This window comes from Myodes glareolus, chromosome 19 (assembly GCF_982192425.1).
Source record: "Myodes glareolus chromosome 19, mMyoGla1.1, whole genome shotgun sequence".
NCBI lineage: Eukaryota > Metazoa > Chordata > Mammalia > Rodentia > Cricetidae > Myodes > Myodes glareolus.
This window is the reverse complement of record NC_142044.1, coordinates 30,753,436-30,780,849: the sequence shown is the minus strand read 5'-3', so window position 1 is coordinate 30,780,849 and position 27,414 is coordinate 30,753,436. Positions and strand designations below refer to the sequence as shown.

General features: G+C 46.0%; 1 protein-coding gene and 1 long non-coding RNA gene across 2 annotated transcripts in view; one reads left to right on the top strand and one right to left on the bottom strand.

The window, feature by feature from the left end:
* Nucleotides 1–372: 372 nt before the first annotated feature.
* LOC146891073 (uncharacterized) lies at nucleotides 373–3,004 on the bottom strand. The gene is made up of 2 exons (XR_014997979.2): nucleotides 2,396–3,004; nucleotides 373–1,966 (listed from the first exon to the last, which is right to left on the bottom strand). It is a non-coding gene; the product is annotated as an uncharacterized LOC146891073 (long non-coding RNA).
* Nucleotides 1,932–27,414, top strand: part of Zfat (zinc finger and AT-hook domain containing) — a 175,622-nt gene continuing 150,139 nt past the window's right edge. The window contains exon 1 of the mRNA XM_048457183.3: nucleotides 1,932–2,106. Within this exon, the coding sequence (XP_048313140.3) occupies nucleotides 2,088–2,106 (19 nt within the window). The 5' untranslated portion in view covers nucleotides 1,932–2,087. The remainder of the gene's footprint in view (nucleotides 2,107–27,414) is intronic.

Sequence of the window (27,414 nt, the reverse complement as noted above, 5' to 3'; positions counted from 1 at the left end):
GTCTTTTCTGAATGACGAGTAGATTTAAGGAAAGAATAATGAAGAAAATCAGAGCTACCCCCCAAACCCAAGACTGTCATCCACAATCCAGTTTCCTTTTAAAATTTGGCTTCAATCTTCTAAAGCAATTGAGTTTTGAGATTTATTTTAAATTGCTTCATTTCCAAACTTGTTTTGGTCACTATCTCCAGTAGCAATCGAACCACCTGCTAATCCATAAATAACATTTCAATGCTGCTTTAAGAAAGGTAGCCCAGCAGAAAACCAATATTGTCAGCAGCAATCAGAACAACTCCCATTTTAGATAGAAATTGATTCCCAACAGAAAGTATTGGAAATATTTGTAGTTCTAAAAAGGAAAGCACACCAATGCAGCATTTGGACAGTTTATTCTCAAATGAAAGATATCGCTGTCCCCTGACCTCCCAGACACCTGGAAGGCAGAATTTAGTAAGGGTGAAGCAACTACTTTATGGTTCTTCTCACAATGTGCTATTGGGCCTTGCTAGGTAGACTGGCACGTTCTGGAAGGTCATGTGGTAAACTGCGAAAAGCAAGGGGCATGGAGAGGTGGGTCCACACACATCATATGCTGGCCGTGTGACCTCAGAATGCGACACAACCCTTCTGAACACCTGTCCTTTTCTCACTTGTCCAATGAAATAAAGGAGATAGCTGTTTTGGAACATGTACTTAACAGAAGAAAGAACAGAGCATTGTACTAGCCATACTAACTCAGTGCCCAAAGGCACTTCAATGGTTAAAAAAAAAAAAGCGATGGACAAAAAGAATGAGTACATTCAACAGTATTACTAATGCAACCTGTGGTGGAAAGATATAGATTTAAAAGACCCAGGGGGCCTTTGCTATACTACTCTCCCTGCTCAGTAAACTCAGTCCACGATAGAGAGGGCGGTGCAAACAGGTAGACAGATGAACCTGGATGTGGGGAGGGAGTAAGCAACACAAGACCCGGACCTCTGAGGGTACAAGCAGGAGCCTAGGGCTTTCTGAATATTTCAAGTTCAACATCACAGAAGAGTTATTCCAGAAAACAACAGTATTTCAGGGGTGCGGGCGCTGTAAAAAGTCAGTGTTGCCCAGCCTCCATTCATTTCTGTTTCGCTTTTGATTTTTTTAAAAATTATTATTTTTGTCTTGTTTCTGCATATGTGGCGTTTTCCTTACAATGCTTAATTAAAAATAAATTGTATCTAAAAAGCCAGCTTTGCTAGCACAACTGAGATTGTTACTATTATATACATGCTTACTCTCCAAGTTAAACTCATTCCCAGTTATGAATGCTAAAAGGGTGACCAAGATAGAGATAAGCGACTTCGACGTTAGTAGAAATAGATTCTACTAAAGTTATTTGGGACAGCCACTTCCTACAGCTTGCGGAAGGGTTTCTAATGTCCTAGTATGAAAAACGGAAAGGCGGTCACTAAGCGGCCAAAGAAACGCTGTTGCGAGGCCTGCACACGTCCAACAGGGCTCTTCCGGAGAACTGGCGGGGAGCCGCATCCTCACGTGGGACGGCACGCCCAGCCAACCGATGCCAACCACACCTAGGCGGGCGTCTCGGGGGCGACATCGCGGCGTGCAAGTTAGGGAACTGAGTCCAGGAAAAGCTAGCGGGCGAAAAAGCGCACCACCCTGTCCGCTCGTTCACGGCGGCCGTCGCCCCACGGTGGCCGATTCAGGACGCTCCCAATACCCCGCGCCCACGTTCCGGGATCACCGCGTCCCTTCCCGGGCGTGGCTCAAAACACCGCGGGGGCCGCCGGGAGCGGACACGGGCGCCTGCGCCGGCAGCGAGCATGCGCAGTGCGCCTTGGGTGCCAAGGGCGGTTCCCCGCGGCGGACGTCGCTACGCAGGCGTCGGATCCCCGTGGGGGAGGAGGTCGAAGACTCCATCCGCCATGTTGGATGCCGCAGATTCGCCATAACCTCTCCGGCTCTTTCCCTAAAAAAATTAAAAAATAAAGAGCGGAGTTTCCTCAGGGTGTCCGGCCTTCTCGCTTGGCTCGAGAGGGAGCCGGGGAGAGCCCGAGGCTTTTTTTTCCCTCCGCCGTGGGGGCGTTGCCATGGAGACGCCGGCGGCAGGTGAGCCGGGATGGGGGTTGGGACGCGACGGGGTGGGGGTGGGGCGCGGCGCGGGAAACCACTCGTGGTGTGCTGTGGGGAGGCCGCGCGCAGGCTCGGGGCGGCGGAGGGATCCGCGGAAGGGCGGAGCGCGGACGTCGCAGTGCTCTGCGGCCTACGTTCAGTCGCTGGCTTTATCCTGCCGCCGAGGAAAGAAAAAGAGGGAACTAGTGGAGGGCAAGTGAGGGGAGTGCAGGACGAGCGCGTGCGAGCCGTCTCCAGGGCAGTGGGATGGTACTAGGGCGCTCACCCGAGTCGCAGACGCCTAGCTGGGCCGGTGTTCGAATCCCGTTGCCTCCAGCTGTTTGGCTGGGTGAGCTTCGTAGATGCCTTCCCTCCTAGTTATCGACTCCGTGTTTTTAGTCAGGACGTTTTGAAGGGCAGCCTTCTCCAGGGGAAGTTTCCTAGTGACCCTTGGAGCAGTAAATGAGGGAGATTGGCGTTACCGTGGATGATCCTGCCCCATGCAAGAAATAATTTACCTTCTGTCTTTGGTCCAGCTCTGCAGGCCATTGCCCCCATGCTCTTAAATGAAGTGGCTCCCAGTCAACACCTTCCATGAAGTCAGTCCTCTGGCATTCTAGCCAGAAGCAGCTTCTTTGGGTGGACTGATTGGAACGGTGGACTTCCCATTTAACCCCTGATGCCCCCACCTAATCTTGAGCTTCGGGGTCCCTGGCCTGTGAGGGACACCAATTTCGACCCTTGGACTCTGACTTCCAGGGGTCGCTGCTAAGTTCCCCTGGTTGCTCTTAATTGCTGGTCATTTACTGAAGAACAGAAAAGTTGAGAGAGGTCAGATTCCTAACAGCCGAGGCTTAAAGATATGAGACATCTTCAGTTTGGGATAGAACGTGAATTGTATGTTTGCTTGGCCTTTGCCACCGTCCCCTGGAACTCTGACAGGCTCTTAGTAGGGGCCACTGTATATTGAAGAACAAACAGTGTGTAGGAGCTGTCTGGTTACTCCTTCCTGTCAGTGTGGTTCTCTGCTGGAGCCCTTTTCCCTAAGAAGCAGAAAAATCGTCCCCGGGGGGCTTACCCTTCACTACTGTCTGTTTCCTGTCTTATCTTCAGAACCTGTCACTTTGTCTGTGGAAGCATCTAGAATTAGTGTGTCTGTTAGTGCTGCAGAGTGGACATAGGTCAAAAAGACACAAAACAAGCCCCAAGCATGTGTTATATGACCAAGGAGGGTCATAGTTTGAACAAAATGTCCTTCTGTCAACTCGTGGGCAGCTCATTTCTGGGAAATTTCCCATTTTGGTGTCCATTAGCTTAGGAGAGGCAGAGTCCTAGATGAGGGGACGGAAGGGAACTTTAGGTGGCAAACAAGTGCGGTGGTGGTCATTGGCCCAGTTAGAGCCGGTTCTGTCTTGGTCTCCTTTTCATGGCCTCATTTGTTTCTTCTGGTGCAAAGGTTTCTGTTTTCTCCTCACACCTTGTAATTGACATTGCAGCTACAGCTGTCCTTAAGTAGAACGTGGTGGCTGCTCTGACTGGGCCTCGTCAGAATCTGGTGTCTTAAACAGGTTCTCCTAATTGCATTTCCTTTTCATAGATGTTTATGTGTGCTGCCTCTGAAAACCCCAGTATTGCGATGGCCCAGTTTAATTGAGGAGGATTTAGAGTAATGTTTGCCCCTCGTCACCTGTTTATGCTGTTCACCTTTCCGCGTGTAGCTTCCAAGGGCAGGCGTTTCTTCCAGGGGCTGTCACGGTACAGTGGCTGTAAGAGCTCAGGCCTTGCTGAGGAGATCTGCTCCTGAGCTTACTGAGGCCGGAGGTCCCAGCCATTGAATTGTACTTGCACAGGGCCACATGCTGTGCCCACCTTGTGCATGTTGGTGGCACACCAAATAGTGCTCATTATAGCACACTGTCACCATCCCCGTGTTTTGGGAAGTGTTTGTGAATGGAAAGGTGGGGTAGAATTTGATTATGATTTTCTTTTGAGACAGAGTTTTCCAAAAGGCATGCACTACCACGCCAAGCACGATTATGAATTTTTTCTATAAAAGGGAAAAAGCAATTTTTAAGTGAAGAAAAATGAGCATCTTAGAAATCTGTCGTAGATTCGAAGTTGGCTTTTAAAAAAGAACATAAAATATAAAGACTAATTAATTTGCTTATAAAAAGATAATGCTTGGCATATTAATGTACAACAGGGCCTTAAAGTTGAGTAGCGGACTTCGTTCTTTTTAAAATTTTAAAAAATCTTAAGTTGACAATTATAGCTGTGCATACTTAGTCCCGCTGTCACCTCAAGTGTCGATCATTTCTCGAGAGGAGAACATTTGGAATGTATTCTTTTAGTGATTTTAAAGTGAAAAACACATTGCTACGGCTAGTCACTGTGATATGTAGCAAATCACACAGAAAGTGAAAGCATATTTACTCCTGCTAATAGAGGTTTTTCCCCCTTGGCTCATGCCCCGCTTCCATATCCCTACAGCTTCTGGAAACTGCACTCTGTTCTCTATACATCCCTGAGGTCCTTGTTTCAGTCCCACACGTCTAACTGCAAAGCATTTTCTCCCCTTTTGAAGGCAGAGTCACGCCATTGTACGTGCTCATTACACCTTGTCTTCACCTGCTGATGGACGCTAGTGGACTTGACTTGGGCTGTCTTACTAGTTGTTCGACGAACATGACAGTGCAGATGAATCCTTGCCTGTTGGTCTAGAGTATTCTCATTCCTTTAGCTCTGTGAAGACAACTGGCATTACAACACTCTGGCCTTTGTGTTCCAACCTGTCTGGACAGAGGCAAAATGAGTAGGTGGGGACTTGATTTCAGAGGATTATGGACAGCCCTCTGGGTAGGAAAGTAGCATTGTCCCACAGTGAGGGGAAGGACCTGGAGCCAAGGAGCATAGGTTGCTTGTGTCTGCAACCCCTTGGGCCCCATTTTCTTGAGGTCTCCAGCTGGTCAGATTCTTGGTGTCCATATTGCTTCATTGCTGCCAGTGGGCCTTCATGAGCTGCCACCATTTCTCATGGCTGTTTTTTCTCTTTAGCAGCGGGATCCCTAGCCCTCAGATGCTTTCTCAACTGTGGCCGGGCCCTTCGCTCTTGAGGGTGTCATATAGACCTGGCAGTGATAAAGCACTTCCTTTAGGAAAAGGTGTAAGAAGCCATGATAGAAATGTGAGCCTTGAATATTGACAGTGTCAGTAGGCTCCATGGAGGGATTCTGGGAGGACTTCTTGAAGCATGGAGTTGGGTCTTGCAGAGGGAATAGGTACCCACCAAAAAGGGAAGGGTGGGTACCAAGACAGGTATGACACAAAAGCCAAAGCTCTCATCTTTAAAGGATTAAGAGATAGTTTATTCTTGAGTTATTTTGAGTAACCCTGGCCCGGGAGTACAGATTTTGGTCACTCCAAATTCCATGTTCCAATGCGGAAGGAGTTTCATGAAATTTTTATAGCTTTGCAGAACAGAGAAAGTCATATATCAAAGTAAGTTTAGACTACATGGTGCGTACATCAGAAAGGCGGGTTATTAAGAAGAGAGAGCCATTTCTATAGGCTCAAAAGCTATCTGCTGACATTCTGAGCTTTTGGATTGGTAGCAGCTAGTTGCCTGCTAAGTCAATAGATTCTAAAAGGTCACAGATATTAGTTCTGACAGAGGTGTGTGTGTGTGTGTGTGTGTGTGTGTGTGTGTGTGTGTGTGTGTGTGTAGGGGGTCAAGGAAGGCGGGGCCAGAACTTAGCCCAAGGTAAGGTAATTAGTTTCTGGACCTGCAACATTCCAGTCTCCAGGCAGTGCTGAAATTCTAATCAGCCAGTCAGTCTCTGCTTTCGTTTATAGCCAGTACAAGTTTTTTTGAGAAGTTTTGTTCTCATCATAGCAAATGTGTTCTGTGCATTGTGATCAGAGTAGGGGCATTAGGACTGAAGACCTGTGATACAGAGATTGAGGCGTGGGTACTGTTGGGAGTTTGGCATGAAAGCCTTGAGAACCAGGAGAACAATGTCTGCTGACCTGCCGACCTGGAAAGGGCTCTTTGGTGCCTTGCAGGAGGCGTTTTGTAGTTGTGATTTAATACACAGAAGCATGCGGCTCTTTTGTATAGCCAGTACTCAGGTAAACCTCAGCCCTATGATACATAGGCTATAGAAATATGGAACGGTGGACCGTGTTCCCGCCCGGATCCCGGCCAGCTTACCCCCGAAATAATTACATAGAAACTGTATTCATTTAAGCACTGCCTGGCCCATTATCTGTAGCCTCTTATTGACTAACTCTTACATATTGATCTAACCCACTTTTAATAATGCTTGTAGCACTACGAGGTGGTGGCTTCCCAGGATGATTCTAACCTGTGGCTGTCTCGGAGAGGAGAGTCATGGCGACTGCCTGCCTCTGCTTTCTTTCTCCCACAATTCTGTTCTGTTTACTCCGCCTACCTAATTTTCTGTCCTATCAAAGGGCCAAGGCAGTTTCTTTATTAACCAATGAAAGTAACACAATAGACAGATGACCCTCCTCCATCAATAGGCTTTTTTTTTAAATCACCACAGACAAGTTCTCTTTTGCCCCTTCACACCCAGTGTTTATCCTTCAACCCCAAACCCCCTAGTCTTGTCTTCATAAATTACATTTGTCCTTTGTAGGATGTCACATAATTCTTTTCTGTATCTCCTTTTTTTAAAAAAAACTTGGCGTAAAATTTCAGAAATCTAGTTTTTTTGTTATTGTTTGTTTTTTGTTTGTTTGTTTTTATTGCTTCATAGTATTCTAGTGCCTGGAAACCACCACAGTTTGCTTGCCTGTTTCTCTCTTAATAAATACCTGGGCTGTTCTCATGTTTCCACGTTTGAGTTCTTTTGTCTGCTTGTTTTTGTTTTTTGAAAAGGGTCTCACTGTGTAGGTTTGCTGGCCTGGAACTCACTATGTAGACCAGGCTAGCCTTGAACTCATAGGTATCCTTCTGCCTCTACCCTCTCAGTGCTGGGATTAAAGCATGCTGCCAAGTGCACGTATCCAGTTTTTAATCACTATGAACAAAGCTGTATTGAGTATTCTTACACTCTGGGCTAGAATGTCATGTTCAATGAGTTTTGACCTGTGGCTTCTTGGTTAAGTCTTTCAGGGGCTCTTGAACTCGGGTCTTGAGCCTGCTGAAGGTGAGCAGGGGAGAAATCCTGCTGAGCATCATCAACACATTTTAGTGACCTGGTTGCTGCTACTGCTGCTACTGCTGCTGCTGTGACTAGTTAACTGCTTAACTAGTTAAGCAGCCCAGGGAAGGATTAATTTTAGTGCTTAGTTCCTTACAGAGAGGCATTGCAGCTGGGCTTCTGGAGCTTGCATGTTACTGGTTACAATACAGTGGATCAGGAAGCAAACACACCTTGGCCAAACAGGCCTCCATTATCAACCATAAGCTCTAGCCCTATGGTCTTCTATCTGTCATCCAGTCCCTGTGTCTAGATGTTCCACAACTTCTCTGAACAGTGCCACCATCTGGAGACCAACTGTTCAAACACGCGAGCCTATGGAGACATTTTATATTAAAGTCCTGTCACAATCTCATGTGAAAATGGTCCGGGCAAAGCACTGGGCCATGTGGTATAAAAGTTCTGTGGTGAAATCAGGCACTCAGTGCATTCCCTTTATTCTCTGCTATCATCTGTCTTTTGCTTCCTTTCCTTTTCTCTCCCCATCTTGTGGATTTTGACAGTATCTTTGGAAATTTGATGTGTAATTGAAATTGTAAATCACTGTGCATGGTACAGTGGCCTTTATTAAATCATGCAGTCATGACAAGTAAAATGGACCTGGTAATAATCATCATTCCGTAGACCTGCTTAGCCAGGTGTTTCACATCTTTTCACAAAAGCTCAGAACAGTGGGTTTATTGTCTCTGCTCTGCAATTGAGAGCCATCAGGCTCTTTCCGGGGAGGGCTTCAGAACAGGGTGCCCAGCAGGATGAGATCCATGTTGGATCACTAACCCCCTGAAGAGGCTCATCCTAGATACTCTCCTGAAATCTTGTCAAGTTCCAGAATCTGGGCCTGGGCCAGTTGGCTTGGCTTCAGTTCTCTATAGACTGGTGACCTGGAGAAGCTTGAGCTGGGAGGGATGATTGCATGAAGGCCGCCCAGTCTGCTGAGGGCTTTCTATGGAGCCCACCAAATTGTCACACCAGTATCCTGCTGCAGGAGCTCCTTCTGCTCATTCAGCCAATAGCCTTTAAGGCACCAGCGCACTTGGGCATGATCTCTTTTGCTTAAGCAGCGGTAGCCCTGCTCTCTCTCTTGCTTCTAACTAGTAGACTCCATTCCTGGTTGTGCAGAGGGCTGTTGTCTAGGACAGTGATCTGTAAGTTTCCCCCTTAAATAAATAACCTTAAATAAATAAATAAATTAATTAATAAATCATAATTCCAAACTGGTGTGGGATTGTTTTGTGACTTACTTCTACAGTATCCAGTGACTGCGTCTAGTGCACCCGAGGCCTGAACTTCTGAGTAACCCATAGTTTTGCCTCCATAGTACTCTATGGGGATGATTATCCCTGTTATGTGTCCTCTCTGTCTCTCTGTCTCTGTCTCTCTGTCTCTGTGTGTGGTCAAGGGGCCTGTGTTCAAGGAACTCACAATATATACAAAAGATACACAAAATACAAAAAGTAACAGAATATAGACAAAAATTTTTTAAATGGGCAGAAGATTATGAAGACAAATTTGTCCTTTGATATCCATGAACAAGATTGATTCCCAGACCGACCCCCAGTGATATCAAAATCTGTGCACGCTTAAGTATCAGATATAAAATGGTTCTGTTTTTGCATGTACCGTAGAAACATTCTTTGGTAAGCTTTATAGCATGTGTAGATTCCTTACAATTAACACAGTGCTAATGCTATTAAGTAGTGAACTGGCTAGTCTCTGTCAATTCGACACAGACTAGAGTCACCTATGAGGAAGGAACCTTAATTGAGTAACTGCCTCCGTCAGATTGGCCTCTCCATGGGTGCATTTTCTTGATTAATGATTGATGTGAGACAATGCAGCCCACTGTGGGCAGTTCAGCCCCTGAGCGGGTGGTCCTGGGTTGTACAACAACAGGTGAGTAAGCCATGGAAACAAGCAGTAAGCAGCAGTTTTTCCAAGATCTTTGCTTCAGTTCTTGCTACAGGCTCCTGCCTTGGCTTCTCCTGATGATAGATAGATTGTAACCTGTAAGCCAAATAAACCTTTTTCTCCCCCAACTTGCTTTGGTCAGTGTTTTATTACAGTAACATTGAAGCAAACTAGATCAACCATTTGATGTTTTTCTAGTAACTAGTAAAAGGAAAAAAAAAACAAACATCTATGCGTGTTTAGTAAGTATCCACTTTTATCCCTGAAACTTTTTGATTTCTTTTTTTTTTTTTTAAGATTTTTTAATTTATTTTGTTTACAGTGTTCTGTCTGCATGTGTGCCTGCAGACTATAAAAGGGCACCAGGTTTCTTTACAGATGGTTGTGAGTCATCATGTGGTTGCTGGGAATTGCACTCAGGACTTCTGGAAGGAACAATCAATGCTCTTAACCTCTGAGCCATCTCCCCAGCCCACTTTTTGATTTCTGATTGGTGAATGATTAGTGATAGTTGTTAGGATTGGGAGGAGGGAACATGAGGAATTGGTTTGTGATGGGAACAGAGGTTCTGTTTGGGAAGATGAAACATTTCTGGAGACGTCTACACACCAGGATGAATGTACCCAGTGTCCCGACCTGGACACTTAAAAGTGTTTGATGCTAAAGTTTGTGCTATGTGTATTTTACCATGCCCATTTTAAAAAAAAAGGATGTGGTTGCTTTGTTATTATTTGCTTGCTAAAGATGGCAGAGCTGGAGAGGTAGGCCTGCTCAAGTCTTTGAACCCAGAAGATCATGAATGAGTTCAAGATGTCAGACTCTGGTAGGAATTGGCAGAGAGAAGGGACTGGGTAGGGTGAGAAAGTGTTCAGCATCATGACTGGTAGCAGCAGCTTCAATTCCCTGTCCTGTGTTGAAGTTCAGTGGGTAGTGCAGTGGTCCACAGGTGGTTCTTGGAGTGCATAGGGTAAGGTGGGGGAGGCAGAAGGTGATCACCGCCTACTGAGTTGGAGAGGGGCTCAGGAAAGCCTCTAGGGTGATGTCTGAGCTGAAAAACCAATCTAGAGGGACCTAGCAGGGGAAGGACATGGGGTGACCTCCACATGTCCACCTGCTTGGCCAGTACTTCTCTGGGAGTGGAACAGTGACAGTCAAGAGTTGAACACTTAGCCTCTATGTGTTGTCTTTGTACATGTGCACTACCTGTCCCTGTCCGCCTCCAGCTGCCATCCATTGGCAGAGCTACTGGGCAGCCTTTAGTCTGTTAAGATAGACATCCACCCAGGTTCTATTTATAGTCTTTGCATCCCATCTACCCAGGCAGCTTCTGGCTTTCTCACTAGTCTTGCTTCTTGCTAGGTTGACTATTAAGGGACCGTAGACCTTGGGAGATAACAGTGTCTTACAGGCCAGGAGACCTGGCTTTGTGATCCAGCCTCCATGTGTGACAGTTCTTGAAACACTTTTGAGCCCCACTTTGCACTGCTGTTAATTTAGAGCTGCGTGCACCGATCTCTGAGAACTCTGGGCTCTGAAGAATGCAATCAGGTGAAGTGGTCCACTGATACCAGTAGCTGCTGCTCAGTGGCCTTGAAAGTTTTTGTGTCCGAGACTTCTTCTAGACAGCCTATGATGCTTGATCTGTCCTGGAATGTCACTCCCTACACATGCCAGAATCCACTGCTGTGTTTGCTCTATTTTATTCAGCCATGAGAGCCCAGACTAGCCCATAGGCTGCTCAACTCTCACAGTTTTGCACTAGCTTTCCCTGGTGTTATTCCTATCCAGCACCCGTGTTCTTCAACAGCAGAGAGGTTATTATTTTTTAAAATTTGGTGTGTGTGTGTGTATGTGTGCACACATGCAACCCCTGTTGCTGTTGCTTTTCCCACTGTAACTGCAATTCTAATAATAGGATATTGTCTTTGATTTACAGCCCGAAAGACAGAAAGTTTGGGTCACGTGCTGCTACCAGTGGCAGTGACCAAACCAGGATTTGTATATTACTTTTCCTGACCCCAAGCCATATCCTGTGACCTATTCAGATTGCATAAGGAAGACTCCATGTTTCAGGAGCAGCACCAGGGAAATGTAGATGAAGAGGCAGTATCCTCCTTGTGTATGGTGGGAAGAGTGGTGGCGTCCGCCACCTTTCTGCTCTGTTCTCTGTAGAAGAGCTTGGCATATGGGTTTAGGGCTCCTCCCTCAACCCCTCCTTTAAATTTACAAGTGCATTTTAGGAAATAGCTTCCCTTCAGACCTGTTGGTTTTCTACTCCATCTCTCTGGGACTTGCTGGTTTCTTAGGTGCTGCTAAGGTATCTGCATTATCCTTCCTCTTACTGCAGGAGGACTTTCTTGCCAACTCTAGGGACAGTCCTGCCACTTGTCACTCCCACAATCTACAGGAGCAGGGACTGCTGGAAGAGTATTTCCTTCACTTCTCTGGAGAAACCCAGGAGTCTTAGCAGCCACTTAGGAAAACCAACTGAGGACTTTTTCAGACGTCAGAGACCATGCCAGCAGGGACTGACTGCAGGAAGAAGCAGGTGTCCTCGGTGTCCAGCTTGTCAGTGGGAGGCCTGCAGACACGCTGACCGCAGCTCTCTGAGAAACATGGTGCGTTAGCCCATTGTGGCCCACCTTAAGGACTGCGAGCAGTGAGAAGGCCTCCTTTACTTTCTAGCCTCGGGGCAGCTTCTATAAGGGATGCCTTGAGCTGTGTCCAGTCTCTTTTTCTCAACCAGCAGTACCTCCCTGGGCTTTCCACCCAGATTCGTCCCCTGATACCAGAGGGGTGAGTTTGTAGCCTCTCTGCCTACGGTGTTTGCTGTAGGAAGCTATTGTTGGCAAGAGCTTCCTTTCCTCAGGCACCTTCCTTCTTACCTGGTTTTTAATACTAAAGAGAGTTTCCTGAGAACTAACTTTCAAACTGTTTTGAAGCCTGAGATATAGAACATAGAAACATTTGTACAAATTTCAGAACAGGAATATCTAGCGGTTAACTTTCACTATGTCCTGTTTGATGCTGTCTGATGCTTTTGTTCTTTCCTGATATGGTGTGAGGATTGCTGGAGCTGTGAGAACTTGTAAAAGATAATCTGGGGATCTGAGGGAGGATGGAAGGAGCAATGAAAGTGGAGGGCACGGGGAGACTGTTCTGTACTGACCTCTTGAGATGCTCAGAGAGAAGCATTGGGCCTGTGGATATATTCCACTTTAGTCTTTTATTTTTGCATAACATTCTCTTGCAAAGAAGTTGAGAGCGTTGAAACCCATCCCCCGGTCCCCATGTACCCTCTATTGCAAGCCTGGACAGTGTTAGCATTTTACTACATTGCTTTTGTTATTCCATCTGCCTCTGTGTCTCTGCACTGTTGAGATAAAGCTCTGGACAGAATGCCCCTTTACCACCTTCTAACTCTTGACAGTGTTTAATCTTTCAATAAAGAGGAGCACCCTCCTACATTACTGACATTGTTGTAGTCACAGCATGAGAATCACCTCAGTGCAGCTAGCCACGATTCACATTTTGCCAACTGTCCCCATAACATTGTGTATAACCAAGGGAAATACTGTGTATATACAGCAGTCCAGCATCATGTTTCTTTGCTCTCCAGGCTGTTGTAGGAGGCCACTTGTACATTCCTGGCCGCTTAGATCTGAAATAATCACACAGAAACTGTATTAATTAAATCATTGTTGACCTATCACCTTATGCATATTTCTAGCTCACTCTTACCTCTTAATCTATTTCTATTATTTTATATTTTACCATGGCCTACTGGCAAGGTTCCAGCTGGCAGCTTGTGTCTCTCTCCTTTGGCATCTCTGTGGCGTCTCCTTGACTCCACCTTCTCTCTCTCTCTCTCTCTCTCTTTCTCTCTCATATACATATATCTATATCTATATCTATCTATCTATCTATCTATATCTATATCTATATCTATATCTATATCTATATCTATATCTATATCTATATCTATATCTATATATCTTCCAGCCTGGCTATATTCTGTTAAGCCATTGGCGGAAAGTAGCTTCTTTATTCTTTAACAAATAAAAGCAACACATATACAGAGGGACTTCCTACACCATTTCATTGTATGGGCTGCTAACCTAAACCAAGCTATATATTTTAAAGGTATCTTGATTCCAAAATTTGGATCTAAGGATTTGTTGCTTTGCAAAAGAGGTTCTACTTTTGTTTTCACGGAAAATGAGAACCTGTGTATTAATTCCAGACTAATTTGGTTTGATGAACAAACACTCCCTGAAAGGTCTCCGTGAACACTCCCTAACAGGAAGCAGTTTGGAGAGAACTATGCCCATATTCCAAAATATTGTTTATAAATGTTTGTTTCCATTTAAAGGGGGATATGCTATAGAGACTGTTCAGTGTGGTTACACACATCCCTTTAAAATGTGAACAGATCACTTATGTCTTCTTGATTTCATTGTAGGGTTCTTATACTTGTTTATTTATTTTTATTGAAGATATGATTTTTTTTTGGAACAGTATATTTCTTGTATTTCAGTGAGAGGGCAAATTTTTCTTTTTACTTTTTCCTCTTCTTTTTATGAGTTGTAAACATGGAGACGTGCAGAGAATTGGGGATAGGGTGTGTCTCTAGGAAAGGCACAGAAGCCCTGGATGGCACTGCAATAGAACTAAGGCTTTACCTTTGAGCTGGGCTGCACTACCGAGGCTCTGCTGGCCTTCAGTGAGCATCTCCTCTCCAGGCACTTGGCCTCCGTCTCTTATGAATTCCTTTAATTTATCATCTAGACACTGCATATATTCTTATGGGGCCAGCTGTCATTGTTTTCTTCACTACTGGGACTAGGGCCATCCTCCTGAACTCAACTTCTTATCCAGCTCAGGGTTCTGCCTGTTTTGCTTGGAAGTGGGAGTTAGGAGAGCCTTGGTTCCTGGTCTCATGGTCCTCAGGTGAAGACTGGAAGTATCCTGCCCTCACCACAGAGGAAGTACAGCATTGCTCTGAGCAGAGGGAACGTCTTTGGTAATGCTTAGCATTTCTATTTTCAGGACTTAAACTACATTTTAAATTGCATGCTATTGATGTTTTAAGAGCTTGTATTCTATCAGAGAAAACAGATAAGCCCACCACTAAATCTGCTGTTATAAGTTGTGGTTGTCCTACCAAGCCAGTAAGTAGGGCATAGGGAACTTTGGAAAACCAGATGAAAGCATTCAAGGCTGAGTTTGAGACTTCAAGAGTAGGTCTTGAATTCATGAGCAAATTTGATAGACAGGGAGCAGATGCGGCTGTGTCTCGCTCTCTGTGGAGGTGCCTGAGTTGGAATTAGCTGCCCTGGCCAGAGTTCTCATTCTCCACTTGCGTCCTCACAGCCCTGAACTGTGAGAGGGCTGGGCTACCAGTGTCTCCCTGAGGCAGCGTGCCCAGGAGCCTTTCGGGAGAGGGCCTGACTCTCTGAGGTTCCCACTGGCATAAACTTAGGTGGCAGCTGCCCTGCAGAGTGACGCTGGTGTGTGTGTGTGTGTGTGAGGCAGTCTGACCCTGCAAGACTCTGGCCTTTAGTTGAGCACCCCCCTCCCCCGCCCTCCGTGGCAAGAGTCCACAGAGTCCCAGAGAACAACAGTGACAACTGCAGTGGCTCATTTGTGTTCCTGGAGGAGGCCTGCATCTTCCTCATCTCTAATTGTGCCTGGCAGAGGATGTGACACGTCCCGGGCATTCATTAAATACAGAATTATGAAGCCACTGAATGTAAGAGCCACAGAACAGCTATTTAGAGAATAGATCTAAAACTTATTTCATATTTTGTCTTCAGGAAGAGGAGCTGGATCATTTGGGTGAGCTGAGGGTAGGTGGGTGGGTGGTGACTTGGAAACTTCTTTCCCTTCTTGTTTTTCTTAAATTTAAAGTTCTCCTCTGGAGTTGCAAAAGACCTTAGTGATGTCTGAATATTAAAGGGCAGTTCTTATTCCTGGAATTAATTTTGAGACCCTGGGCACTTAATAAGTAAGACCAATCTCAGGCTTTTATACTAAGTAAAGCAGACATTTACAATATGAATTTGAATTAGCATGTTTCCCACATCTGCCTCCAGCTTCTACCCAGGCCATTATCCTTTTTGATTGTGACCTCTGGAGCCCTGAGCACACAGCTGGCATTTAAGCCTGTGACAGTAATAAACGAACACGTCCCTCTTTCCCTGCAGATTGTGACCAATACTGTGTTAATTTCATGGCCTGTAGGCCTGTATTTCCAACTTGCTACCTCTACATCTCCACTTTCCTGACTCACTGATCTTCAAAGAGTTTTGAGTGGTAGAGGCTCTGTCTCAGCCTCCTGGGGGTCTGGGAAAGGATGTGTCTGCCATGACTTTGACATGCAGTGACAGACATTCCTGGTTCTGGAAACAGTGTGAGTGCATACTGGGTTTGTATCTAGCTTAGACCAGGTTGTAAGTGACAAAGATTCTTGAGTTTGAAGAATTAGTATAAAAAGGATGGATTTCCTTATGGAGCTTTCGAAAATGGACTGCAGGGTAGATGCTATTGTAGGTATACTGAGTTAAATAAAGTGTGTTGTTAAAAGTCATTTTATGTGTGCTTCATTTTATTTTAATGTGGCTTCTAGAAGTTTAAAGTCCTGCCTGTGGCGACCTCCTGTTTCATTTGGCAGTGCTTGTGGAGACAAAGCACTGGGCCTTCTATTTGTACCTGAGCTGGAGTGGGTGTGGTTCCTCACGTGTCTGTGGAGTACACCTCTGACTCACCCTTGCCAGTGTCCCACAGACAGGACCATCTTCAGAGACAGTTCCTCATACACTAGAGGAACGAAGGATCTGTGGAGTCCACCCTGCCTGGCAGTGCTCACTTATAAGTCTGAGTTTCCTCAGTGGACTGTCTAACTAGCAAGCTGCACAGCTCCTCCTACTCAGCATATCCACAATGCATGCTAGGTTCAGGTTTGTTGATTGGAAATGTTGCCTACATAGAAGTGGGTTGAGTCAGGCCAGAGATTGGGTCCCTCTCCTAAGAAGCAGTGTGTCTACAGACTGCATACATGTGGAGGGGACAAGAGCTCTGTCCTCTGACAACCACAGTGTCCGAGCCACTTGGGAACAAATGGCTTCAATCTTGAACATCAAGCCAGAATAGGAAATGGCAGCTAAACAGGACAGTGGGTCTGTGTGACCTGGCTGCCCCTTCTTCAGTGTCCTGCCCTTCCTCCATGCTTTGTTGGCCTTCCGAAACACTTCTTCCTTGTCCTGCTGGCCTGAGGGTACAGGGGTTCTGCTAAAGGGAGCGGGCATCCTGCTGGAGGGTGTGGGGATACTGTTGGAGTGTATAGGGGTCTTGTCTTGCTGGAGGGTGCAGGGTCCTGCTGGAGGGTGCAGGGTCCTGCTGGAGGGTGCAGGGTCCTGCTGGAGGGTGCAGGGGTCCTGCTGGAGGGTGCAGGGGTCCTGCTGGAGGGTGCATGGTCCTGCTGGAGGGTGCATGGTCCTGCTGGAGGGTGCATGGTCCTGCTGGAGGGTGCAGGGGTCCTGCTGGAGGGTGCAGGGGTCCTACTGGAGGGTGCAGGGGTCCTGCTGGAGGGTGCAGGGGTCCTGTTGGAGGGTGCATGGTCCTGCCGGATGGTGCAGGGGTCCTGCTGGAGGGTGCAGGGTCCTACTGGATGGTGCAGGGGTCCTGCTGGAGGGTGCAGGGGTCCTGCTGGAGGGTGCAGAGACCCTGCTGGAGGGTGCAGGGGGCAGATTATATGAGCAGAACTTCGACCTATATGGAGAGGCTGGGCTCACCTTTCTGAGCTGGATCCACTTTCCTTCCCTCACTTACATCTTGGCTTCTGACAGATTGTCTTAGTACCTGCCATCTTTTCTTTCTTCCCTTCATTCCCTGACCTCTTTTCTTCCCTTCTTCCTGCTTCTTCTCAGTTCTTTGAGAACGATAGCCTCTATTTCTCTTTGGTTTCACCACGATGCTCTTTCATTCTAGTAGTTACTGAATTGCCTATGCTCTTTATTTCTCTAAAATAAGTGTGTATGTATATGTATGCACACACAGGTATGTGTTGCTTGCCCGTGTGTCTATGCATGCACTTTTGCTTGTATGTATGTGTGCATGGATATACACGTGCACACACATTTATGCTTTACATGTACGCATGTCTCAGAGAACTGGGGATGCAAGTGGAGAAGCAGTCAGTAGTATTAGGTAGCCAGACTTTAGGATCTAAAGCGCTGCCTGCTTTCTTCAGCATCAGTACTTTGTTAACCCGTAATGCCCCCATCACCCTTATGATGACTCCCCCATTACCTTCCCTGCCATTCATGCAGGGTCAGTGAGGGCAATTGTAGATATTGTATCCAAGCTGAGTCTGCTTGTTCAGAAAGGGGAAGGTGGCTCCAGGTGTGTTGCTGGCTGGTGACATGTGGTCTTGGTCTGATGGGACTCTGTTGCCAGTAGCTTGAAAACAGCCGTTATTTCAGAAGGAAGATGCGCAAAGCCAGAAAACCAAAGCTAGGCACTTGTGAACACAGTGCTGCCGTCTGTGGGCATGGTTCCCTCTCAGATACTGGCAACGTGCAGGTTTGGCTGCTTTTATGTTCAGCATGGAAATAGTGGCAGAGACTTGGTTGCTTCAGGGGCATCAGGTAAGTTAGGGGTAGTGGCTTCCACCATTTTCTGATGGATTGTGCTATTGATTTCTGCATTGGGGCCTCATGGTCCCACGTTCCCACTGGTCTGCTAGGTTCAGGGGCTATTCCTGTCTCTATCGGTGTTTGTGGTGGTTTCCTGTGGGAAGAGCCTCCCCCTCCCCTATTCAGTGGGAATATACTTATGGCCCAGGACTCTCACTTTGAGAACGCTTAAAAATAGCTTGAAAAATTTCATGCCAAGTTTTAGCATGGAAGAAATGTGTATGCATAAAATTAGAATGCAACTGTTGTCATAGTCATAATTACAGCTGGGATCAAGCATTCCTCATTTTATTTTGTTAATTCAGATTCAGCAGAGAAACACCTCTGGGATTTCTCCCTAGCATTTAATAAACATGTTAACTTTGTGAGCTATAGAGGTTGGCATGTGCTTCAACGTTTTATGAGATGCCTGGTAATTCTACACATTAAAGGTGTGTGTTTCTTGAGACATCAGTTGGATAGAGCTGGTAGGTCTCTTGGTGTAGAGGGAGCAGCGGGCTGTGTTCTTGGAGCAGCAGGCTGCGTTCTTGCCCGGATCCTGGCTAGCTTACCCCCAAAATAATTACACAGAAACTGTATTCTTTTAAACACTGCCTGGCCCATTAGTTCTAGCCTCTTATTGGCTAACTCTCACATCTTGACTCAACCCGTTTCTAATAACTTGTATGTCACCACGAGGTCATGTCTTATCGGGAAAGATTCAGCATGTCTGACCTGGCATCTTCATGGCGGGTGGCTCTCTGCCTCTGCCTGCCTCTGCCTGCCTCTGCTTCTTTCTCCCAGCATTCTGTTCAGTCTACACCATCCACCTATGTTCTGACCTATCAGGCCAAGCAGTTTCTTTATTAATTAACCAATGAAAGCAACACATAGAAAGAAGACCCACCTACATCATCTTGGGGATATCTGTGAGTGGGGAAGGCTGGAGTCTTGTCTCTCCCCTCCCCTTAGGATATGGCTAGCTTAAGACCAGCTTCCGCTTCTAAATATTCTCAACCAACAGCTTGAGCTGTTTGTCATTCAGATGAGAAAATGAGACTTGAAGAGATTTAGAGACTTAGGTTTTCTCTGCTGCTGGAGAGGTGAGGGCCGTTTGTGAGGTGAGAGGCTCTGGCTCCCAGTGATGCCCTTTGCTGTATGGCGTAGGGTAATGTCTCTAGGCTACAGGCTCTGAGGCAGGTGCATGGTATTCTCAGTAAGCTGCTGTCCTCTACAGCTTTGCACAGAGGAAGAACAAGTTCATAGAGGCTAGAGCCGCTGTGCCCTGGGTCACACAGCTACTTGGGTCAAAGCTGGGGCCAGAATATCCATTTGTTCCTCCATACTTTCTTTTAATATTAGCTGTCTAAATCTTCTTAGACCAAAGCATAACATGTTGGTAGAGCATCTATCACATAGGTGAGCAGGTGAGTGGATGTCACATGACCTGTACCAGATCAGGAGATGGAGGCTCCAGCCGCGGTCACACTGGGGAAGCCTGCTCTGTTTGACACAGTGCATGCCTCAGCCACTGTCGGTCCTAGTCAGTGTTTTGTTGCTGTGAAGAGACGCCATGACCAAGGCAATTCTTATGAAAGGAAGTGTCTAACTGGGGGCGTTCTTACAGTTTCAGAGGTTTAGTTTATTATCATCGTGGTGCCATGCAGGCAGACTCTGGAGCAGTAGCTGAGAGCTACATCCGCTAGGCAGAGAGCCTGGGCTTGGAATGGGCTTTTGAAACCTCAAAGCTCATCCCAGGTGACACACTTCTTCCAACAAGACCATACCTGTTAATCCTTCTAAATCTTCCAAATAGTGCCACTCCCTGCTGTCGGCACATTCAAAGAATAGCCATGGAGGCTGTTCTTACTCAAGCCACCACACTGTCCCTCACATCAGTGTACACATGCGCCTCTGCTTAGCCTCCTTAGCATCATTGCTGCTACACAGAATTGTGCGCCGCAGCGATGGGAAAGCCTGGAGAATTGAAAGTAACTTTTAGGAAGATCAGGAATGGGCCAGGCAGGCGCTGGTGATGAGGACAGTCTGTTAAGAGTTAGGTCTGATCTAACTCACCAGTCAGGGTTGGCCAGGTACAGCTTGGCGGCCAGGACAAGTCCCTTCTGACTGGAAAACAGCCTAATCAAATGGCAACTTTAGATTGTGTTCTTGCTGTGTGCCCACCTGCTGTGTGCCCCAGTCATCCCTAACCCGGCCGACTCTTCTCTTTGACAAATGGACACAAAAGCCTTTCTTTGGTGAGGTAAATGTAAAGGTTAATTAAGTAGAGTGGTAGTGTCTAGCAAAGTCAGTGGTAACTTTTTTACTTTGCTGTACTGCCGTCGATGGCCACCAGAGGGTGATGTTAGCACATTTATTTGCTAGAAAGTCCACCTGGAATGGTGGTTCACTGTTGCCTGGTTTGGGGTCTGTTCCCAAGCTGTGATCTGGAGAGAGTAATACATATATATGGTATGGGTGAATTCACATCAAGCTACTTCCTGTTTTCTGGCTTATTGTTACTTGAAATAAATTGTAGCAAGTAATAACACAAAAGAAACAAAGTTCCTTTCCTGATCTGCTGCCTCTTCTAAGTTGTAATTATTCCTTTTGATTATGATACTGCTTGAGTTGGGGACAGCCAGACTAGCACGAGTATTTCATCAAAATACACGCTGACACCACAGGCCGGCTGATGTGGCAGTCAGCTTGGAAGGTCTTGGTGAAGCTCTGGTGTTATTATTTATCTGGATGAGAGGTCTTTGGCAGCTCATTAATGTCTCTCAGCGCCAGGCTTGTCTTCTATAGATGCAGATAATGATGGTGGTGCTGATTATGGTGACAGTGTGATGATAGTGATGCTGCTGCTGTTTATGGTCGTGGGGTGATAGTGGTGATGGTATAATGATAATGGTGAGGGTGACTGTGTTGAAGGTAGTGATGATGATGATGGCAATGATGGTGATGGTGGCAATGATGGTGATGATCGAAGTGGTGGTGGTGACAGCACCACCAGTTTGGCTGTTTCCCAGGATGGCAGTGATGATCAAGTGTAGTCACAGGTGTGAAGAAGTGTGTGGATATTGTTCACTGCTGAGGGTCTTAGACTGCAACTGGGTTGACAGGGATGCCTCTCTGAGCTGTGGAGTCTTGATGCATTGTTTTTGAAAGGCATATGCACACTTGTAGAACTCTGAACTCTGGGTAGGTCTTCTACTTCCCCAAACTTACCTGTCCTCCACTCCCTTAGGTTCCCTCTTCCCAGGACCCTCTGCTCACCGAGTCCTCCACTCCCTTGATCTACACATTGCACCACTGGAATCTGTCTCCTTGAGGCTAGGCCGTCTGCACCTACCATGCCCATAAAGTGTCTAGTTGCAGTACATTTAATTTCTGCATCAAAAGTATATTTTCTCATTTAACACACACCTAAGTTGACTTTGCAAACTGGTTAAACCAATTTCCTGCTTCTTTTGGGTCATCCTATCAGTCTAGGCTGTTCCTGTGAGAGAAAGACTGGGAAAAGCCCTTACATGTCTCCACCTAGCTCACTCCCACCAGGCAAATGTTTACACTCTTTAATTCTGAGGCTTGGTTTACCACTGTGTCCAGAGATGGCCTTGGTCTCATTGTCTTTCCCAGTCTGGTACCAGGCATTAGAGCATTAGGTGGCTTCTCTGACGACAGAGCTGTTGGGAATTTTTGTCTTCATCTTCCAAGAAGGAAAAAATCCTAGTGTTTTGTTTCATTATCTATTTCTTCCTGACACCAACTCGTGTGTGTGTATATGGATGTGTATGTGTGTGAATGTGCATATATATTTGTGTGTGTGTGCATGTGTATGTTTCTATATATGTATGTGTTTGTGTGTATGTGTCTGTATGTGTGCATGCATGTGCTTGTGTGTGTATATGTGTATGTGTGTTTGCATGTTTATGTATGTATCTGTGTATGTGTGTGTGTGCATACATGTGTGCTTGTGCCCTTGTCGATGCAGATGCATACGGAGGTTAGAGGTAGCTGTTGGGCTGCCGTTCTTGATTGATTGCTTCTCTACTTTATACTTTGAGACAGGGTCTTTCACTGAGCTTGGAGCTTGTCATTTTGGGTAAACAGATTGACTACTGAACTCCTGAGGTCCTTCCATTTCTGTCCTCCAGTGCTGGGGTTACAGGTGTGCAGTACCACCTGGCTTTTTACATGGGTGCGAGGGATCTGAACTCAGGCCTTGCTTGTGCAACACTAGGCTATCTCCTCAGCACTCAGGTGTAACATGATTAATAAAATCCCAGAGACATATATTGGGGTTCAGCCTGAAGGTGAGAAAAGCAAAACAGCCAGTCACTGGCTCCCGGAATTCTCAGAATGAGACTGAGACTGAGAGCTGTCTCCTCTTGGTTTATATTCCTTTGTAGTGCTGGGATTTAAGGCATGCACCACTACTACCCAGTTTTTATGGCAAACTAGTGTGGCTACTAGGGTTAAAGGTGTTACCACTGCCTGGTCTGTTAAGGCTGACCAGGGTGGCTGTTTTACTCTCTGATCTTCAGGCAAGCTTTATTTATTAAAATACAAATGAAATATCACTACACTCAGGTGATTTCTTCAATGTAATATCATTTTTTTTATTTCTAAAGAAACTTGAAAACTCAAGTAAGACTGTAATGTAATGTAAGACTGTAATAGCACCATCCCTTATCTGCCCATCTAGGTCTGGTCCCTGACTGTTGGGAGCTATGGGGATGGGCAGAGCTGAATCCCAGCTACTTGCTTTCACCCTCACAGCAAGCTGAGTTTCTGCTTTGTTCCCCCCAGTGCTTTCTCTGGCTGTCTCCCCGCAGGGTAGCAGCTACCTCCCAGCTTTCACCTAGGTGTGAAAGCTTTTATGAGAAACTGCAAACTGGCAGCCCTTGGACTGTGTGAACTTCTGTGATGCCCAATCTCATTTCTCTGCCTTCCAGGGGATTGCTAGCACAGATCCAGCTCTGGAGCCCTGCTGCCTAGACCTAGAACACAGTTGATGGTGGCAGGTTTCCTATCCTTGCCTGCTAACTCCAGGCCTCCTGGACAACCAAATTCCTGGCACTTACTGGCTCATCATGCATCCAGGGTGGCTTCTGAGGAGGTGGTTGCCTGCATGGAGGTGTCTGTCCTGCAAGGAGCCAGGGTCTCAGTTTCGTTCCTTGGCAGCTGCTGCCCTCTGACACCCTGCTGATGTGTGTCTGTATCTCCAGGGCCTGGTGAGCCTGACTTTCCCTGACAGGCCAGTTCCTTATCCACAAGCACTGCAGCCTCCTCCACACACAGCTGCTCCTCTGCAGCTGTTTGCATGGACGTGACACATTTTCTACTTCCCCATTTGTAGACTTGTCCTTGGAGCTGTGCATGTAATCTTTGAACTTCATGGTCCTATAAGCCCATCCTCTTAGACATGTTACATTTGCTTGCCTGTAACACAAGATAATGTCTTTGTGTCTGTCTTAGTTGCAGGACTTGTGTTTAAGGAAGACAGCTCATTTCACATAATAGGTTGATTTTGTGTTAATGAAGTCTTACACATGGTAGACATGTGACTTCTTACAATGTCTCCATGTTTTCTGACTTTCTGATGGGGTGCCAGTGTCTTAAGGAAAGGTAGAGGTCCTTTTGGGCGAGCAGCATCTTGGTAAGGTAGTGTAACAGGCGTACTGTTTATTCAGCTGTCTCTCTTGTCTTGAAGGAGTGGTTTGCAGAGTGCTGTGTGCAGAGTGGGAAGTGAGATTGTACAGGGGGAGAAGGAGCAGGAGTCAAGCTTTTCTGAGCTGCCTTACCCAGGGGGCCCTGCACTTACTGTGTGCTGGACCTCTGTTGCTTCTATTCAGTTGTGGGAACATTGCGGTAGGTTACTGACTCAGGCAGCTCTAACACCCAGAGGCATCTTTCAATTGGTGTGATAAGAAGCTGGCATGTCTTAGTTTATTTATCTGTGTTTTTGTCTTTTTAGTGACATAGAAAGTGTTAGTACTTTTTAAAAAATAGATGCTGTCCTACAGAGGAGAAATACAATAATAAAACCCATTTCAGAGGATTGCTTTGAAGATTAAGAACACTTAGTGTGAGCCTGTGTGCCACTTGGAGGTGGTGAGAACTTGATGAATTTAAACCTCCTCCTTGTCTCCTGCATCCTCTTTAAATTTTAGTTCCAGCAAGTTTTAATAGTGTGCTGGTGTCTTAGGGTTTGCATTGCTGTGAAGAGATATCATGACCATGGCAACTCTTATAAAGGAAAGCATTAATTGGGGCTGGCTTATAGTTTTAGAGATTTAGTCTATTATCTTCATGGTGGCACACAGGGAGACATAGTCCTGGAGAAGGAGCCGAGAGTTCTGCATCTTTATCTGCAGGCAGCAGTTGCAGCTGTGTGCTGCACTGAACATAGCTTGAGCATAGGAGATCTCCAAATCCACCTCCACAGTGACACACTTTCTCCAACAAGACCACACCTCCTCTAACAAGGCCACCCCTCCTAATAGTGTCATTCCCCATGACCAGAAGAGGGTCATTTTCTTTCAGACCACCACAGATGATAATGATGGTGGTGATGATGATGGTAGTGGTGGTAATGAACGTGGTGAAGGTGGTATTGATGCTAGTGCTAATAACGGCGGTGGTGATGCTCGTGATCATTGTGAAGATGGTGTTAATGATGACAATAGTGGTAATGGTGATGGTGTCTGTGATGATAGTGACATAGTGACACTGATGATGATGGTGATAGTGGTGATGACAGTGACAACATGGGAGACATATTCACAGGTGTGAAGGGAAACATCCTAACCTGATTTTCTTCCCTTAAAGATAAAGGAAGGGTGAGGACTGGAGAGATAACTCAGTGGTTCTGAGTGCTTGATGCTCTCTGAGAGGGCCTCCTTTCTATTCCCAGGACCCACATGGTAGCTCACAACCATCTGTAACTCCAGTTCCAGGGGGATCTGATGCCCTCTTCTGACCTACAAGGGCACTGTATGCAGGTGGTGTACATATGTGTGTACATATAGGCAAAACACTCCTCCTGCACATGAAAGAAAATAAAGGAAGCGACTGGGGCACTGCCTGCCGTACCAGGGAGGCAGGCGGAAGCTTGTGTGATATTGCACAAATCTGCACAACATGAGACTTAGTTCATTATGTTGGATGTGATGGCAGTCTGACTTTATGTTGCTAAAATATTTCCACTTCTATTTGGGAGCTGCTAGCTTCTATGAATTTAATAACTTAAGGACAAATGAAAAGCAGGAAAACAAAAAATATAAGGGGCGTTCTTGCCATCTCTTCTCATAAGACAGACAATTCAATAGGGACTTGGCTCTGGTTGTTGAATTCTCTTGCAGTTAATACATCAAAATAGAAGATAGTTGGATATTAGAGAGGGTGATTTATGCTAATCAAGGAGCAGAAGTGAGAGATTTTTAATGTACAGTCTTTATATGGAGTGATTTAATAACCTAGCATTGTAGCATTTTGTCTTCTTGTGGTTACTGAAAAATGCTTAAGTGTTTTGCAGTCATTAATTCATCTAACTGATGAGTTCTTAATGGATCTCCATTGGTATTATTATTAAGAGGAAGATGCTACTGGGCTATTGAGGCTGTGACTGCAGCTCTAGTGGAGGCAGCATGAAATGTACTGGGAATTGTGGGCTATGCAGCTAGGAATACACCAGTTCTCAGAGAGGGGTTTAGCACAGACTGTACCTTGGCTGTGCGTCTGTTAGCTGTGTTTCTCCCTATCCACAAGTCTCAGCAGTGTGCTTGAAATTAGATGGTTTCTGTCACTTCCTTCTGGTCTCCATTGTCTGCTGAGAAATCCGCTGTCTCCTAAATGATTTTTTTTTTTTTTGGATAGGAAATATGTTGCTTTTCCTCTCTTGTTATTTTTTTAACCATATTTCTTTATTTTTACTTCTCAAGTGTTTGATTATATTTCTTGGAGTAAGTTTATTGAAGTTTATCCTGTTTGAGATTTGCTTAGCTTCTTCAGTACGTTCGTTTATTTTTCCAAAAATTTTGAAGTTCTCAGTTGTCCTTTCTTACCACGTTTTTCCCAGTTTCAACATCTTTTCCTCATCCTTGGGCTCTGATGACCGAGTTTTAGCTCTGTTGCTGTGGTCCCTGGGTACCTGGGTGCTACTCACTGTCCTCCCCGGGCCTCTGATGTATCCTGCTTCTTTGCATCAGCATCACCACCTTTCCTGTTTTTTTGTTTTTTTTTCCCCCCATCTTGTTTTGAGCTCACCATTGAAGGCTTTTGAATGTTGTTGTTGTTATTATTATTATTATTATTATTATTTTTGGTAGTAGTTGCTTTAGTTTTCTGTTTTAAACTTTCCAGTTGGTACTCCTTTACTTTGTCTATCGATGAGGAACCCCCCAGTTCAGTTTGCTTTTGAAGACATTTTTTTTCTTGTGATGGCAGCTTTAGTCCTCGTCGAATCATCCTGCTGTCTGTGTCCTCTTGATATCTGTTCATGGCCTTCTGTCCTTCCCCATACTTTCCCCCTGCTTCTTGACAAGTCACGGGGAGTGAACGGTGACTGAATCCTGGCTGTCTGAGGTGTGAAATCCTGGGTCTTACATACTCTGCCTTGGCTGGCTCCCTTGGCTTTGTTGTGGAGGGTGATACCTTGTTACTTCCAGTGGACTTGAACTCATGGTCCCTGCTGCTGCTTTTGACCCTGGGCTGGATCTTAGAGTTTAGGCTCCCCCTGGGCTGGGTGTTGGAGTGCAGGCTCCCAGTGTGCTGGATGGTGGAGTCTAGACTTCCACTATGCTAAGCGATGGAGTCCAGACTCCACGCTGCCTGCCTGCATTGACTCATGGGAGAACTGGTGGAATTTAGGTTCTTACTGACTCTTACAACACTCAATAGGACAGTGAAATCTAGGTTCTTGAGTGCCTCTGCTGCTGTATTAAGGCCAACCAGGGCTAGAAGGGCTGACAGATCTCAGTGCTTCTCCTCTTGTAGCACTTAAGTGCAGTGAGGGCTGGCGTGTCATTATGGCTGGATGCTAGTGAGAGTTCTGGCTCCCTCTCGACCTCTGAATATAGGATGGGGCCAGGGCTACTGTTTACTGAGGTTTTTGGTTATGGTGGGTTAGAGAGTGCCTGCTTTGCTTGGTAGCACTCGCTTGTCCTTTGGATGGAAAACAGGCTTGGGCTGTCGTTTCCAGATCTATAACCTCTTCAGCACCAGGCTAGTTGCAGGAGGCAGGGCAAAATCCAAAGCATGTCACTGCTGTGCTGTTTCTCAGGTCCCAGGGTTGTGAGCTGGCCTGTCTCAAGCTTGAGTTTCCCTGTGTTTGTTTATCTTATCTGCAGTGCTCTGTGCTCTTTGTTAGTCCTAGTGAGAAGAAAGAGTTCATCTACCCCATCAATCTGGGACCCTTGGCTGCAGTGTTTGGAATGGCAGGTGTGCACTGGGCTGCCTCTGGCCGAGGATGCCCTAGCATGGCCACTCCC